The 17,747-nt window shown below is 25.8% G+C and overlaps 1 protein-coding gene across 1 annotated transcript in view; it reads right to left on the reverse strand.

Moving 5' to 3' along the window:
* LOC113388065 (centromere-associated protein E-like) overlaps positions 1-17,747 on the reverse strand; it is a 55,263-nt gene that overhangs the window by 15,135 nt on the left and 22,381 nt on the right. The window contains exons 29-34 of the mRNA XM_026625475.1: positions 11,837-11,947; positions 10,466-10,591; positions 9,081-9,185; positions 8,753-8,857; positions 8,233-8,316; positions 7,941-8,081 (exon numbers count right to left, since the gene is read on the reverse strand). Coding sequence (XP_026481260.1) covers positions 7,941-8,081; positions 8,233-8,316; positions 8,753-8,857; positions 9,081-9,185; positions 10,466-10,591; positions 11,837-11,947 — 672 coding nt within the window. The remainder of the gene's footprint in view (positions 1-7,940; positions 8,082-8,232; positions 8,317-8,752; positions 8,858-9,080; positions 9,186-10,465; positions 10,592-11,836; positions 11,948-17,747) is intronic.

The following is a 17,747-nucleotide window of genomic DNA, read 5'->3' on the forward strand; positions in this document are numbered from 1 at the left end:
TTAGTATATTTGTAATACTTAAATTATTAACTTTCCGTAGGTAAGTTATAGTAATCGCAAAAGAATCGAAAATGAAAATATTTGCATATCTATACGTTTCACAGGTTTCTGAATATTTTGGTATACCTTAGAAAAAATCTATGTGTGTGTATATATGTGTGTTTGGATACAATATTTCGTCCACAATTTCGGGCGCACAAATCAACCAATTTGAATGATTCAAAAACCTTCGATTCCTACTGAAGACAGATCCAGTCGTTTCAAAGATACAGGGCAAAAAGTGCCAAAAACGGTAATTCAGTTTTTGAAAGAATGGAGTACCTGATTTAAAAAACATTTTACTGGTATTGACAAAATGAAGAATTGATGATTTTTGGTAAGGCAGGTCTAGCGATTTTGGAGATACAGAAAAAAAAGTAAAAAAAAGATAGTTGGCGGTTTAAAATGATCATTAGACATAGTACTAATTTCGTTACAATTTTTATGGGCTCCGTACTAAGATTTTTTAATTTTTAAAGTTTACTTATACTATTCAAGCAAATTTCAAAATTTTCAAAAATATACAAAGTTTTATACTGCAAATATAAATTTCAAATATTTTTTATGCATTTACCATTACAATAATAAATTTGTTGTTTAAGCAATACCCAAAAAGCATATTAAAATATAAATTACTATTGAATGATAAATACAAGCTCATTATAGTTCAACAATGGATAAATAGTCGTAATTTTTTTGCAGATTAAATTTTCTTAAAGTAATGACGTGAATGTACATAACGCACATTTCATCGAGTGAGAATACTATATTATTTTTCTTCATATTCGGGTGGATTCGGAGAACAGAAAATAAGAAATTTTTGGTAAATATATATTTACAAATATAAATTTGTAAATTTGGAAAGTATGTAATTCTAAATGATGGCATACGGCGCACTTAAAACATACGTTACTGAATTGGCTTTAATTGTAGCGAATAAGAGTAATTGATTCTTAATCGGTTTGAGAATTACACATGCTTTTTATGAAGGTACATTACACCTACACACGCAAACACGCAAACACATAAACCAAACACACACACATACATATATATATATATATATATATATATATATATATATATATAAATATAGGGTAGAGCGGGGCTTGAAGATTCGCGGGTACAAAGGTCTACCAGCGATATCTATAAAACTATTAAAGTTAAGAATTTCTTAACAACAATATTTGAAAGTAGAGGGAAAAAATGTATAACTTTCCATTACCATGAACGACTTTGTTATTAGGAGATAAATGGCAATTTTCAAAAATCTATAACAAAAGTATAACAAAAGTATGAAAAGTATGGTTATAGATAGTTAATAGTTAATAAAGTTAGTAATCTTGTTATTATTTCATAAAATTTCTTCAAAATTGAAAATAAGACATTGGATCTGTTTACCTGTTGGCTGTGTCATTTAACCCCGCCTATGGGGTAAGGAGGATCAGGTAAAAAAACATATTTCTACAATGATAAATCAGCTGGGTGTTTTACTCCTTTCTAATATAGTCAGATAGTTATTTGTTTGATATATGGTATTTGAAATGATGTAATTGCGATTTGATTTTCACAATATAATTGCTCAAAGTCAAATCGGATCTTTGTGCCCCGCCCTACTCTATATATACATATCTTAGAGCGGGTCGATTTGTATGGATCAAAAAAGTCGCTTAGGCACATATAATTTTCTGGTACTAGAGAACAAAATAAGATGCTTTGCTGAAGAAACCACACCTCTAAAATTAATTCTGATGGCCCGTGCAAATACCCAAAAATAAGGGTTGAAATTTAAACTATGTATATATCTATTTAAATATATTTGAGATGTTCTCCGATTCCTCAATATTGTTTCTATGTATAGCTGAATATCGCATGTCTGATTATAGTTCTCACCTAACATATTTTATCTGCATATATTCGAACAGACACCAACCTAGTACTCTATATTAGAAAATACACATGTATCTGTAAATTTAGATATGAATGCCACTTGTAGTAGGCTTTGGAAATATAGGCCAATAGGCAGAAATAAGCGATGTTCAAAAATCAATCAATTTAATCATATGATTGGTATAATTTGCATATTAAATATGTTTCACAATATAATATAATATTTTTATATTTATATATTGGTTCAAACTTATTATTTTTTATGCTATTAACATACAATGTGGATTGTTAAAATCAATTCAATATTCATCACTTGATATAGATATTTAGTTATCTCTGTAAAAAATGCACCCTAAGTTGATAATTTTCATAACTCTACTAGCCAATTGATTCGCACGGTCTGTATAAATATGAAAATATAAATGAATAAAATCTATATGAATTCCTAAATGATGAAATCTACAATAACTTTTAATTGCTGGTAAAACCGGCACATTTCTTCTTATATATATATATATATATATATATATATATATATTTATATTTATATTTTAATACACAAGTCCTGGATTTTTTCAATAAATTGATATATGTTTCTTTTCCGAACAATAAATTTAATAAATAACAAACAATTTGTTTTTTGAAGATGTTTAATTACGACCTTTCGGAACTACCATCATGAGATACATTCCATCATCAGGTTTTTCCTTTCAAAAACTGTATTTAATTTGAAATTTAAAACTATAATTCGCAGAAAGATCTAACATTTACAAAATAAAAATATCCATAGAATAGGCTACAACACCTTAAATAAAAGTAGGTCACACTTACGTGTAATATAGCAATAATACGGAAGTTTTCATTAGCACTTGTTCAATTCAAGTTTTTGATTGATTTCTATAATATGAACTTTGTATGAAACAAACATTAGAAGTTAAATTTCATTGAAGTGTTATGTTAATAATTTGAGGTTACTCATTAAATCTATATTCTAAAGTTCAAAAATATACTTATTAAAACTCAAAATGTTTTAATTGAATTGTTCGATGGAAAGATAATAAAGATTTTAAATAAATATTTTTAGATTATATCTATATTAAGTTGTTCGAAAAACGGTTGTGCCAGGCATGTGGTAATCGAATCAATTCATTGTCAGATATTTTATATAAATTTAATGATTGTCCTTCTAGAATAGCCGCTTCTCAATAAATTAAAAAGCTACCAATTAGTATGAATAATGTATATTAAAGATCTTAAGTCAAAATAGTATAGCATGATTTATAGAGTGAAATTACCCTAGTAGAAATGTATCGTGGCTAGAGGGGTAAAATATCGTGGCGCAATATTCGAATCTTGTCTTTAGATGGACCGGACAATATTTGTTTTCAAAATTATGGAAAATTTGGAAAATTCATCGGAAAAGTGTTTTATATGGTTTATTACAAATAATAAACATGTTTCCCATCTGATTTACGCCTCTAATTTTATATTTACACAAATTATACATAATTTTGAAATGTGGGTTTCATGCATTTTTTTTCTGGGCGACCAAGATTCGTTTCTCCAGTATTATCGAACTTGGGAAATACATGGTATTTATAAGGGTCACGAAAAAAATTAACTTTTAATAATTAATTAGCACCAAAATCAAGATTAAAGCTTTTAAAAAGTCATATGCTCAATCGCAATTAATAGTTTGATACATATTTCTTATAAATTAAATATAAATTTCAAATGTGGGGGTTATGCATTTTTTTTCTGGGCAACCACGATTCGTTTCTTCAGTATTATCGAACTTGGGAAATATGTGGTCATTATAAGGGTTACGAAAAAAAATTAACTTTAAATAATTAATTAGCACCAAAATCATGATTAAAGCTTTTAAAAAGTCATATGCTCGATCGCAATTAATAGTTTGATACATATTTCTTTTAAATTCAATATAAATTTTAAATGTGAGGGTTATGCATTTTTTTTCTGGGCAACCACGATTTGTTTCTTCAGTATTATCGAACTTGGGAAATACATGGTATTTATAAGGGTCACGAAAAAAATTAACTTTAAATAATTAATTAGCACAAAAATCATGATTAAAGCTTTTAAAAAGACATATGCTCGATCGCAATTAATAGTCTGATACATATTTCTTTTAAATTCAATATAAATTTTAAATGTGGGGATTATGCATTTTTTTCTGGGCAACCACGATTCGTTTCTTTAGTATTATCGAACTTGGGAAATATGTGGTCTTTATAAGGGTTACGAAAAAAATTAATTTTAAATAATTAGTTAGCACCAAAATCATGATTAAAGCTTTTAAAAAGTCATATGCTCGATCGCAATTAATAGTTTGATACATTTTTCTTATAAATTAAATATAAATTTCAAATGTGGGGGTTATGCATTTTTTTCTGGGCAACCACGATTCGTTTCTTCAGTATTATTGAACTTGGGAAATATGTGGTCTTTATAAGGGTTACGAAAAAAATTAACTTTAAATAATTGATTATCACCAAAAACACGATTAAAGCTTTTAAAAGGTCATATGCTCGATCGTAATTAATAGTTTGATACATTTTTTTACATTAATGCCTTTGTGTAAGTGTCAATATTAAAACCAATATGGGCTCCATATAATATATTAATAAACAATATTAAAATCCCATTCAAAACTAATATAAGCTCAATATTGAAAATCAGTATAAGATTAATATAAATAAACAATATTTACCCGAAATTCAAAATTATTATTTAATCCACATTTAAAAATATTATTTAATTCATATAAAAAACAGAATTTACCTCATTGATAATATCTTAGCTAATACATAGCTAATCATTGATCAGCTCGATTGCAATTAACAGTTTGATATAAATTTTATATGAATTCAATATAAATTGTAAATATTATGTTCACATTTATTTTTTCTTTATTATCGAACTTGGGAAATAAGTAACATTAACATTGGTCAAGAAAATAATCAATTTTAAATCATCAATTAGCACCAAAAACATCAATGGCGACTCTTAAAAAACATATTTTTGATCAGAATTAATTTATTAAAGCTAAATTAATTAAATCCATTATTAAACGTGAAGATATGCAAAAATCTTCATTTTCGATTTTAGTCTCATTTATTCCCCTAAATATCCTAGGGGAAGTTAAAAAAGCAATAAATAATTTAACTATATTGTATTTATTTATTAACTATATTATTTAACGACATTGTAAGTATGTCATCATTCAGTAAACAAAACAAAAATTATACAAGATTATAGTAGTACAAAAGTACCAGAATAATTAACAAACTTAAATAATGTCAGTATGTACCGCACTGAGAAAGAAAAATTAAACAAAATGTTTGATAAAAAAAAAATCAAAACTTCGAATAAAATAAATGTTAAATAATGAAATTTTGTAGTTAGTCACATGACTTGCTTAAATTTGTTTTTTCTTGTTTGGTATGTATTAATATTATTTAAATCTATTATCATCTGTAAAATCTGTTAATATATCGATTTATATTTATAAATATAGACGTTTTATATTTATTCCTATAGAATAAAAATATTCTGAAATTGCACTATCAACATGTATATGGCTATGTATGAACATCTGGTTTTTGAGAATGTCTCTTCTTTCTTTCATATAACCGATATTTGTATAAGGCTATCTCGCTTCGTGTACGGTCCTTCGTACGATTCGTTGTCCTTCGTCCTCGGTGTTTCTAGAGTCTAGAATCTTGACGACTACCTAACTATATGTCAGTTATGGCCGAACTTATTTTATACGTATTTTATGAACTAATATTATATCATTGCACTTTTGTTTTAATTATATATTCTTGCATTTTTAATAGCAATTATTATTTATATTACTATACCAGTTTATTATTTACATTAATGTTATTTAAGAGTAAAAGTTTAATTAAAAAATTAATTTAAAGGCAAAAGAAGTCTTCTTTAAATTTATTACTGTGTACATAGTAAATAGTGTGATTATAAAAAATGCTTGTTGGTTACTTCTTGAAGAAGGAAAGAATCCATAAGCCCATAACGTAGAATAAAATAAGTGAAATATTATTATGTTTTGTGAAGATAAAATTTATTTAATATAATTCAGCAAAAAAAATTAATAATAAATATAAACATTAAAAATTTTCTAAATGTAAACATATTTGATATATTGATAATTAATAGCAATTTTATTAATTTTGTTTTGAATATTTTCTAAGTAACGTTTCACTGATTATGCAATTTACTAACTCTCTCATATTGAAATGAATGAAAAGGGAGTTATGGATATATTTTACTGACTACTACACTGAATAAACTAATAACGACAAATTAATGAGCGTATACTTTGTAACATAAAATGATACAAAAACATAAAAATACATGAAAATATGTTAGAACCGCCCTTTGATTAACAATGCTCTAAGTCTACTGCATCACCATCGAACAAAGTGCAGAACCTCGCATTTTTCAATAGTATGAAATTCGTTACGCAGTGCATTTAGCAATTCTTGTTGAATTTAGAAATTATTATAATATTAAAATATATCCCTAATATATAGTAAGTCTGGAAAAATGTGAATATTTAGTGAAAAATAAAATGATCTATGATATCAAATGATAATTGGCTAAAAACATATTTTGTGAACAGTTTATAAATAAAATCAAGCGGTTAATTAACATAATTTTGAGTTTTATGTTTAAGGTACGTAAGTATATTCATTACTTATATTATATAAACAACATACATATTTAGTAAACAATAATGTATTTTATATATTCTAGATTGACTAAATTGAAATGGATGTAAAATCAGCTGTAATATAAAAACTATCGCATAGCAAAAATGGATTTGATAAAAGGTAATAAAAATATTAACAAACTTATTAAATGCAGACTTTTCAATAATTTATTATCGCTTTTGAATATTTGATATTAGTATTTCCATCAACAGTTTTTTGTTTTAATTTAAAATTATAACTGTACTGTTTTAAATTAATGTTAAAATTTTATATTTACTGTATTTTTAATTATTTCAGATTTAACTGTGATCGAGTTCTAGAAAATAGTTGTTTTCAATAAACTACAATGCCAGAAATGTTTTTTTATTAAAAGCTAAGTAATTGAATTTATGATGAGTTTATAAAATCAATATATTCCAGAAGTATTGCTATAAAATATTAATATATTTTATCTTATTTCAGGTGTAATCGTGATCGAATGCAAGAAAATGTTAAAAAATGTGTGAAGATATCCAAATAATATAAGAATTTCCATCACTAATTAAAATACTTATAAATAGACAATTAAGGCGATAGGATTAACAAAGATGAGATTATGATTTACCATTAAGATCCTCCAAATTATTATAATGACTGAAAATATTTTGATTGTTCTATATCTTATTATCATAAAATAATGTGTAAATTGTTAATAAAATTGTTAAGATTCAATACATAAACTATTTAAAAATGTATGTATTCATTTAGAATAAATAAACTTTTATTATCAATGAGTTAAATACTGTTTTTCTATATAAACTAAATAATATTTTTAAATGCGGGTTAAATAATAATTTTGAATTTGGGGTAAATATTGTTTATTTATATTGAGATTATATTGGTTTTTTATGTAGGGTAAATATTGTTTATTTATATTAATCTTATATTGGTTTTCAATATTGGGCTTATATTAGTTTTGAATGGGATTTTAATATTGTTTATCAATATTGGTTTTGTATGGGGCCTATATTGTTTTTAATATTGGATTTATATGGGAAAATGTTAACAGAATAATATTATAGCAATATTGGTAAACAATATAGAGCCCATAAAAAGTACAATATTGCGCCACGATTCGTTTCTACTAGGGTAGACGATAATCAATTTAGAAAATGTTCCACCAGCCCATTCTATATTAATGTTGATTTTTTTTTCTATATATGTGCGTAATGTTTAGTAGCAATAATCCAAAATAATTATTAAATTAATACTCACATCGTACACCTTTATTCTGTCTTGACAGCTCCGTAATTGGGCCTCAAGAATTCCAACATCTTGTTGTGAATTTACTATTTGTCTTCTTAGTTCTAAATTTGCGTCTCGACAAAGTTCTAAATACCTTCTTTGCGAAACATTCTAAAATCATATTTGTAATTATTATGTATTCCAGCGAAAATTCAAGTTATTGTTGAATATTAAGAACATATTAACAAACATTATCAATTTTACTTGTGACTGTTTTCAATTTTGTTAATATATTCTTATGAAGCAACAAATAATGTCTTACCTCATTGAAAGCCTCCATGAACTGTTCTTCTAACACTGATATTTGAGCTTTTAATTGACTAACTAATATGCTATTTTTATCAATCTATAAAACATAATAAATGTAAAAGTTTTTAGTTACCAGCAAATTAATTATTTTATTACTCTTCAGACACCATGCATCTGGACAAATTTCAAAAAAGCTTTCTCAAAAGCTATTTAAGATTTCGAAAGATACGCACATCACAGAACTTTTAGGTAAAAGTTCACTTTTTTATTTTTTTTATGTATTATACTCCGGAATTTTAATAAATCTATATTGTTCATAGATATTTGCATCATTATATTTAGGTTCGACGTAAGACTACACTTAAATTTTTAATTATTTGAGTAAATTATTTTATAAATATAGTTCACTTCCAAAAATTAAAACAAAGGCAAATTAATCCAAATAAATATCATTACTGAAAATGAAATATTTTTAAAACAAATTGTAAATAAATTTGTATAACATTTTTTTTATTTTTTTCATTTTCACTTACTTCTTGTGCGTCTTTTGTTGTATTTGCTCTTAATTCATTTAGTTCGAAATTAGAGCTTTTCAAACTCTCCTGTAGACACAAAGTAGATGCAATTTGCTTTTGTAACTGCAATGAAATAAATAATTTTTTTAATTTAATAAACACAATATACATTACGTAAAATCACACAATTCTATGTCAGGCATTAGAAAATAAAAATTTCAATATGAATTATAAAAAATTATAATAATACAATAAATAACGTTTATTGTCTGTCTGTAACAAATGTTTTGAAAATTAAACAGTTTTTAAACCATATATTTAATTGTATTTGAATTATCAAATGTACCTGTTCTCTAAATTTTTGAGCTATTTTATCAGAAAACTGCACTGCTTGTTCCAGTTGTTCAATTGTGCCCTTATTAAGCTCTAATGCTCCTTTTAAATTGTCTATCTGTAAAAATAATCAGAGTAGATGCAATTTAATATCAAACTTTCTAAACAATAATACCTTTCTACGAAATTTATCACTTTGAATGAATATTGATACATAATAATAATAAATAATAAATAAATTCAACATTAAATCTTTAATATTTATCTTTATTATTATTCGTTTTGCTATGTATTCCCTTTTTAATCAATTCCGTATGATACGTTGTCTGTGTTAAAATAACAGTTTTATTATTTTTGACTTTATTAACAATTTTGGTTTTACTATTATGACAAAGGATAACTCTTTCAAAAGACAAAGTATATGAATGTTAGTAAAAATGATGTTCGGCAATATAATAATAAAATGAAATTCAATTTTATCAAAATTTTTTTTTCTTATTACAAAATTTATAGAAATTTGATAATTTTTTGTAAAGCTTTTTAATTGTTTTATAGCAGAAAATGCTGATAAGCATGTGGTAAAATAGTTGATTATAAATTAGTAGATACCCCCAGTGATGTATCTATTAGAGCTAATTTATATTATAAGAAAAAAGCTTTTGAATGATGTATTTATCAATCAAGTCGATATTAATAAATATGTATATATATGCAGAATAAAAAGATGCACCACTGACAGTGATAACTCAAAAACAAGTTAAGTTAAGTTAAGAAATTGTCAACAACAATATTTGAAAGAAGGAAAAATATGTGTAATTAGCCTTAGCTTCAATTTAAGCATCTTCACTATTAGGAGATAAAAGGCCCAGCTTGAAAATCTATAACAAACGTATTTTCTTTCTTTGTTAGTTTTTTTGGTTGTGAGCACTGTTGTTTAGCTTACGAGACCTCAATTATTAATAATTTTTGGGGTACGTTATTTTTTATTAATAATTTTAGGTATACGTTATTTAATTGTTTTATAAGATGTATTGTTAATTTTAAGTTAGATTAAACAGTATTTTTAAATAACCTTTATAAAAGCTTACATGTGGGTGGAGTTCAAAGAGATCAATTGGCAAAAGTAAAAATAATAAAAAATAAGTAATTAAAAAAGTAAATCAAGTTCATAAGAGATAAATTAAATAAATAGTTATTGAAAAATCGCAAAAAACACATTTCTTTATTGATGAATTATCAAGGAGTTTAATTAAATGTAGTCAGATAGTAGATATATTTTGCCCTATATGATATCTTTCATGCATTATAACGATGCAAAATATATCACATTATGGGCATACATAGTTTATCAAAACGCACTATCATATTAAAAGTATTAAAACAGGAAATGTAAACGACCTCATTTTGTCGATCCTGTCGATCATTTAGAACATCTTCATATAGTTTTTTCAACAACTGGATTTCTTCTAAATTCGTTTGTGCTGTTTCCATTTCCAGAGTTATATTTTTCTCTTTGTGTTGTGCCTGCAAATCAGGAATAAAATAAACAATATTTGCTCTTTACATAGATAACACTTGCATTTATGCATTTACTTTATTACTTATAGCAAATTTTAATATATTTTTTTTAATGTAAATTTAGAATTCAATTAAAATTATTTACTGAATGTAGAGATTTGTGTTCGTTGTTTGAATCTGATATTTTTTTACTGATGAGTTTAAAATTTGTTTTTTTATATAAAAAATATCCTTGATTAACCCTTTGCACCTTGAAAAAAATTACATTATAAAACTTCCAATCATCAAAAAAAATTTTATATAATGAAAAAAATTTCATTGAATTAAATAAAAGTAATAATAAGTGTATAAAAGTAATAAAGGTGAAACCAATTATTTCATTAATCAAATGATTTATTCCCTTTGCATCTTGATATAAATAAAATGTAGAAAATCCAATTTTTGATCCAAAAACATTAACAATCAAGAAAATTCTATGGAGTCTTAATAAATTGCGCATGAACAACAAAGTTAAAGCAATATTTTTATTCAAATTAATCTTAATAATAAATTAATTTAAATCAATTAATTCATCCCAAAGTCTGTATAAGTTTCTTTAAAATAACTATTGATGTACTATCGGCAGTCAAAAATAAATTATTGAACCTAGATGCTAAAAATGACATGATTTTTACTAGTGCATTTTAGTAACAATCAGTTCAAATGTATTTTGCACGCACTAGATTCAATGTCCGAGTTAGAAACATTTGTGAGCGAAATGCTTCACAAAGTGTTATTTTTAGGTTTTTATTTTTTAACTCTAGCTTTTTCAATAATAAAATGAACCGATATTTTATAATCCTGAATAAATGCGCTAACTTTTTATGAGACTTGCCAACACACTAACTGTTGTACATTTTTTTGAAGGAGGGTCTCTCAAAGTTTACCTTTTTTAATACTATTAAGTTCATAGTTCAACAAAAAGTCTTATTTCTCAAAACCTTAGTGCAATTGTGTTATTATTTTTGATAATGATCCCAGAATTTTTATTCAAGGTTACGGTTCCAAAGTTTAAATAATCAAAATAATAAACATCAACCACAAAAACCAAAAAATGGTTATTATTTCACCAAAGTTTTAGGTTGTACTTAAAAGCTCAAAATTTCCAAACGACGTGAGATAATTTTTATTTCTAAATTATTTCAGTTAAGGTCAATGCCATCATCTTGTTTCAGTTTGACGTTAAGTTCTGGGACACCCTATATAGCATACCATTTTTTTATTTTCGAAGAATCGTCCACACTTCATATCACATAAATCTTCAGAGTCGCCATCACATAGTGTTTCAATATCTTCATCAGAAGAACTTTGGGTCCGATTCAACTATAAGAAAAATATAAACTAGCTGTAAGTGGAATTCTGTCTTAAGGCAATTAAGGCATCGTGCCTTAAGGCAAATTGCTGGAACTTCCCGTACCAAAAATTATTATTTTTTTAAAAACAATTAATATTTTTGAAAAAAAATTACTTTGAAAGAATAAGATTTTTGAGAAACTATAAATTGGACAAAAAATAACTTTTCTTTGAAAAAAAAAATTTTTTTTTAAAAAAACATTTTTTTTTTGAAAAAAAATTTTTTTTTCTGTATTTTGACATATTGTAGAAGATCTGAAATTTTTTTGAAAGCAATCGTACTGCTTTAACTGCATAGGGACAAAATATAAAGCGCGTAAGCGCCGCGTCGCTGTCTAACGCATAAGCATTGGTACGGAACCCATAGAAATGTTAACAAAATGTATACTTATTGTTAAAATCTCTATAAAATATCTGATAATTTGATGTGCATATGTCTAATGATCATTTTTGACCGCCAAATGGCTCATTTTTTTACTTTTTCCTCCATATCTCCGAAACCGCTAGACCTACCTTCATGAAAATTTTATCGATTCTTCACCTTGTCAATACAAGTGAAATGTTTTTTGAATTATTCAAATCGGACGCTCCGTTCTCTTAAAAACTGAGTTACCGTTTTCGGCACTTTTTGCCCCGTATCTTCGGAACGGCTAGACCTGCCTTCGCCAAAAACTAATCAGCACGTCTCCTTATCAATACGAATCGAATGTTTTTTGAATTATTCAAATCGGTTGATCCGTGTTCCCGAAATCGTCGACGAAAATTTGTATCCGCACATACATACACACACGCACATACATACATACATACATACATACATACATACATACATACATACACACACACACACACACACACACATACATCCATTTTTTCTAAGGTATGCCAAAATGTTCAGAAACCTTTGAAACGTAAAGATATATAAAAATTTTCATTTTCGATTTTTTTGCGATTACTATAACTTGCCCTACGGGAAGTTAAAAATATAAATAATTGTTAAATTATAAACACCTTTTGTACATACCAGAAATGCTGTTTATGGTATGTAATAGAAAATTACTAGAAGAGGTAATATAAAAGCATAATTATTAGACAAATTGATAGATTTATCTTGGCTCATTTTTTTGCAGTCAAATTTATATATGCATAGAAAATAAAGGTTTGTTTTTATAAGTAATTTTGAAAACTAGAGAGTTTGTTTGTTAGTTAATTATGCCAATTTTATTTATGTTTTATATTAATTCAATGACTAGGGTAAAGCGGGACATAAAGGTCTAATTTAACTTTAAGTAATTATATTGTGAAAACCAAACTAATTACGTTACAACAAAAACATGTATCAAACAAACATCGTGGACTATCTGATTATGTTCAGTAAAATTCACAGTCAATTCATTACGTAGAAATGTGTTATTTTTCTATTTTTCAAAACTTGTAAAATTTGTAACCTGGTCCTTTTTACGCCATAAGTAGGGTTAACTGGGACAGCCAGAGCGTAAAAAAGTCCAATGTCTTATTATAATTTTGAAGGAATTTTACGAAATAATAGCTACATTATTCAACCAATGTCAAATATAAATTTTATGAGCATTTTGAGTTTGATGGCTGGTTTACATCCTTTTTTCTCTACATTCAATATTCTTAATTTTACTGCTTTTTGAGATATCGATGAACCTTTTTTCCCGCGGACCTTTAAGCCACGCCCTACGCTTATTGATACAAGCATTTATAATAGTTGAAATTTAATCATATTACAAAAGTTTTAATAAATAATAGTTGAGGTTCAATCGATTAATTCATTTATAATATAATCGTAAAGTAATTGTAAAATCTAAGATCTGTGAAATTATTATGCATATCTATATATTAAATACCTGTTCATAATTATATTAATACAATTTATTAATAACAACTCTCTTCTATGAGTGAACATCTTTAGGTTTACCAATGAAAGGTATCTTTTTTTAGTACACAATTGAATATTTTCTGCTAATAATTGGGTTAATAATATTGGGGAATTTTCGAACCTGCTTTACTATTGATTTATAGGTTTACAATTACTTATAGATACAAGTTTTAGAATAAATTATGAAAAAAATATGTTTAAACTAGTTAGTTGTTTAGACAGTGAATTTATTATAACGATGTCTAATAATCAATAATGAAAATACACGATATAATGCATATATAGCTAGAATGTCAACGTTCAACCATTTTCAAAAATCAAAACATTTTTTATAAAATAAGTAAAAAAGAATGATTCTGCTCAAGGTAATGCATCGATATAAATTACAAAATTACTACTATAAATATGATATACTAATTAATTTAATTTGCTTTAATGTAACAATGCTGAGATTTGAATTATATCTATTTTTGCACCTACCTCTATAGCTGAATCGTACGATTCGGATTTCTCAACCATTATAATTCCTTTGAATATACTTATTTGATTGATAATAACATTTTAATCACACACAAAAATATAGTTTTAAATCTGTTTCACTGAGCTTATATCATATTAAAATATATAATATGATATTATTTTTAAAAATATCAAAACATATTATTCCAATTAAACTAGAATATAACCGTGTAAAAATAAATTATATAGTTAAAACAATTTAAAATGTTTTTTCAATTAAACGATTTCCCATAAAAACAAATCATTCCAAATAAACACCACGGTCTTAAACAACTTGAATCACTAATGCTTGTTTATTATTCAACACATCTTTCTAAGTTAAACAAACGACGGAAAACGAGTAAATATTTACTTTTAAATCTCTTTAAATTTTTTGATGTTAGCTTATTTAACTGGTTACAGTAACGGTTACAGGTTATTTTGTATGAAAAATGAGAAAAACACTAATAGCGTAATTTACTGCGGTTACATGTGAGTTTAAACTCAGACTGTCAGCATCCTCTTTGAGGCTTCCTTGCTTTTGCTTCCTATCGAGATACGCGGATGCAGTGCCGGTCAATTGTAAGGAAAAAGCAGGCTAATATATTTCTCAAAAGACAATAACACATAAATGATACAGAAATAATTATAGTATATATAATAATATATTTCTTTCGAATTTTTATTGAATCACTTCAGTCAGCTAATTTAAATATTATATTAAATCAGTATAGTTAGGGGTACAAAGATCCAATTTGAATTTGAGCATTTATATGGTGAAAACCTAACCAATTACATGACGACAAATACAACATATCAACATATCAAACAAACAACTATCTGACTATGTTCAGTAAAACTCCCACCTATGAAGCAATTTGTTTTTTTTCATAAATTTGTCACCTGATCCTTTTTAGCCCACAAGATGGGATAAATTAGGACGGCCAGGGGGCAATGTTTTATTTTTGATTTCAAAGAGATTTTGCGAAGTATTAGCTACATTATTTAACAAATCCAAAATATAAATTTCATGGGTACATTTTTTCCAAAGATAACATAACAAAGATGATCAGGTATTTCGTCAAAAATATTCATCAGCAAATTTAGAATTTAATAATATTTATATAATTTATCTTTTGTAAACTTGCTTTTTAACTTAATTTTCTATTTTATTTATTTTTTATTATGTTTAGTTGGTCCTTATTACCCCACCCATGTCTAAGCTTTTATAACAGTTATATACTGTTAAGTCAAATTTGAAATTACCAATACAACTTATAAAATAATTAACTAACGTGTACTTAAAAATTATATTTTTAATTAAGGTCCTGTAAACAGAGCTCACTATTAAAAAAACCAATAACGAAATAAAATACTTTTCTTATAGATTTTGAAACATTGCCGTTTATCTCCTGATATCGATGAGTTAAATTTGGTTGAAATTTAGATTTAATTACAATAAAATATAAATGCTAATATTACCATTAAAACACCATCCCTATGATAACAATATGATAAGATGAGAAACTAACATGATATTTCTGAATAGTAAAATCTTACCAGTAATCTAGTGCAAAATAATTTATACTACTTTAAGGAATAAAATGACTTCTTTCGACAAAATATTACATTTTTTACATTTTGCAATCAGTTATTAAGAATGATTTAAGGATAATTTATCAAAGATGTAAGCACAATTTTTTTTTTATATATGATTTATTGGCTTTATAAGCTAGTACATTAGCCATATACTAAATTACATAATATCTACACTATCTCAAGTCTAGTTTTACGTATATATCATTGTTTTATGTATATTTTAGCACAATTTTTGTTTGATCTTTTAATTGTCTTGTGATCAAAGCTAGCAGACCACTAATAATTCTGTCATAAAAGTTATTAAAGTCAATGGCAACATTATATATGATTGATTTTACGTTTTTTTTCAGATTTGTTTACCATATGATTGTGTAAGATTCTAGCTTTCATTAACGTGTTTGTTAATTAATTAATTTGAACTCGTGGTAGTTTAATTTAATTTAATTATTATTATTATACATAAAATCATAATAATCCTGAATATTCTAGCTAATCGAAAATTAAAATATATTATATAAGACTCTTCTAATTTGTGTTCCGGTATTTCTTATTTAAAATGTAAACATCTATTGCTATCATATATCATGTGCCAAAACATTGCATTTTGAATACTTGGCAAAGAAAATCAAAACAAATTTTAAGTGCATATAATCTGTCAATTAAGTTCGATGACAATAATATGTGGAGATTCATTGTCGAGAACATTTCACTATTATCTTTATATTATCTTGCTGAATCATTTTTAGTTTTCTGAAATATTAAACAATCTTGTATAATATTCTGATCTGATCTAATGTAATATTTTGATATTGCAAAAATGTGTAGAATAAAAATTTGATACTTTTTCTTTGAATTAAATATCTTAAATTATATTATATTCTTGTGCCAGTTAAATGAAAAGTAATATAAAAAATATGAGAAAAATTGATACTAAATTTAAGATATCATAATATATTTCGGACTGTAATTTATATTCGAGCCTTAAAATTAATATATGCCAACATAAAAATGTCGAATCTGGATCGAAAACTTTAATTGATCATATTTTGAATGAGATTTGATGTAAATTAATTAAATGTGCATGAAAAGTTTATATATACCACTACGTTAATAATTAGAAAATATAACGAGACAGTTTACAATAAGAAAAACATCAATTTATTAATTTAATCATGAAATGGTAAATCGAATTTATGATAAAATGGTTGAAATCATTTATTGAAATTCCCGATTTCAATTCAAATAATTTAAATAAATCATTTCGAAATAAATTATGTCAATTGATTTGTTTTGAAATAAATTTAATTATTAAGTTATATAGTAAATCACATTTAATTTCAACGAAGCTGATGATTAATTTGTCATTCGACGCCAAAGGCATGTGATTTCCCATCCCAGTGCGTACAAATTCTTTGAAAAATATGTATTTATTTAATTCTTTTTTGAATCCATAAATAATTTAGGATTATTACAAAATGTACATGAGGTCATTCACTGTTTACCTCTATTATATATATGAAATAATTCGTCGTACAGTGGCGCAGTAGACACCACGGTGCTCAGAAATTTCGCGTTTATTATTAGATCATCACCGCATTGCATCGAGTCGCACCGTCCTAAATCTATTTCTAGAAACGAGTCGCCCATTCCCATTGGTGTTTTCAAAGATGCCGCAGAAAATGCACACGACCATGCAATTAGTCTCGAAGACTGTCCGTAATTAACGATACGCTCGTATGTGAGAAATAATTACCCGATTTATGTTCC

Source organism: Ctenocephalides felis, unplaced genomic scaffold (assembly GCF_003426905.1).
Source record: "Ctenocephalides felis isolate EL2017-DRISC unplaced genomic scaffold, ASM342690v1 CF-g0.4_SCAFFOLD_03572, whole genome shotgun sequence".
NCBI lineage: Eukaryota > Metazoa > Arthropoda > Insecta > Siphonaptera > Pulicidae > Ctenocephalides > Ctenocephalides felis.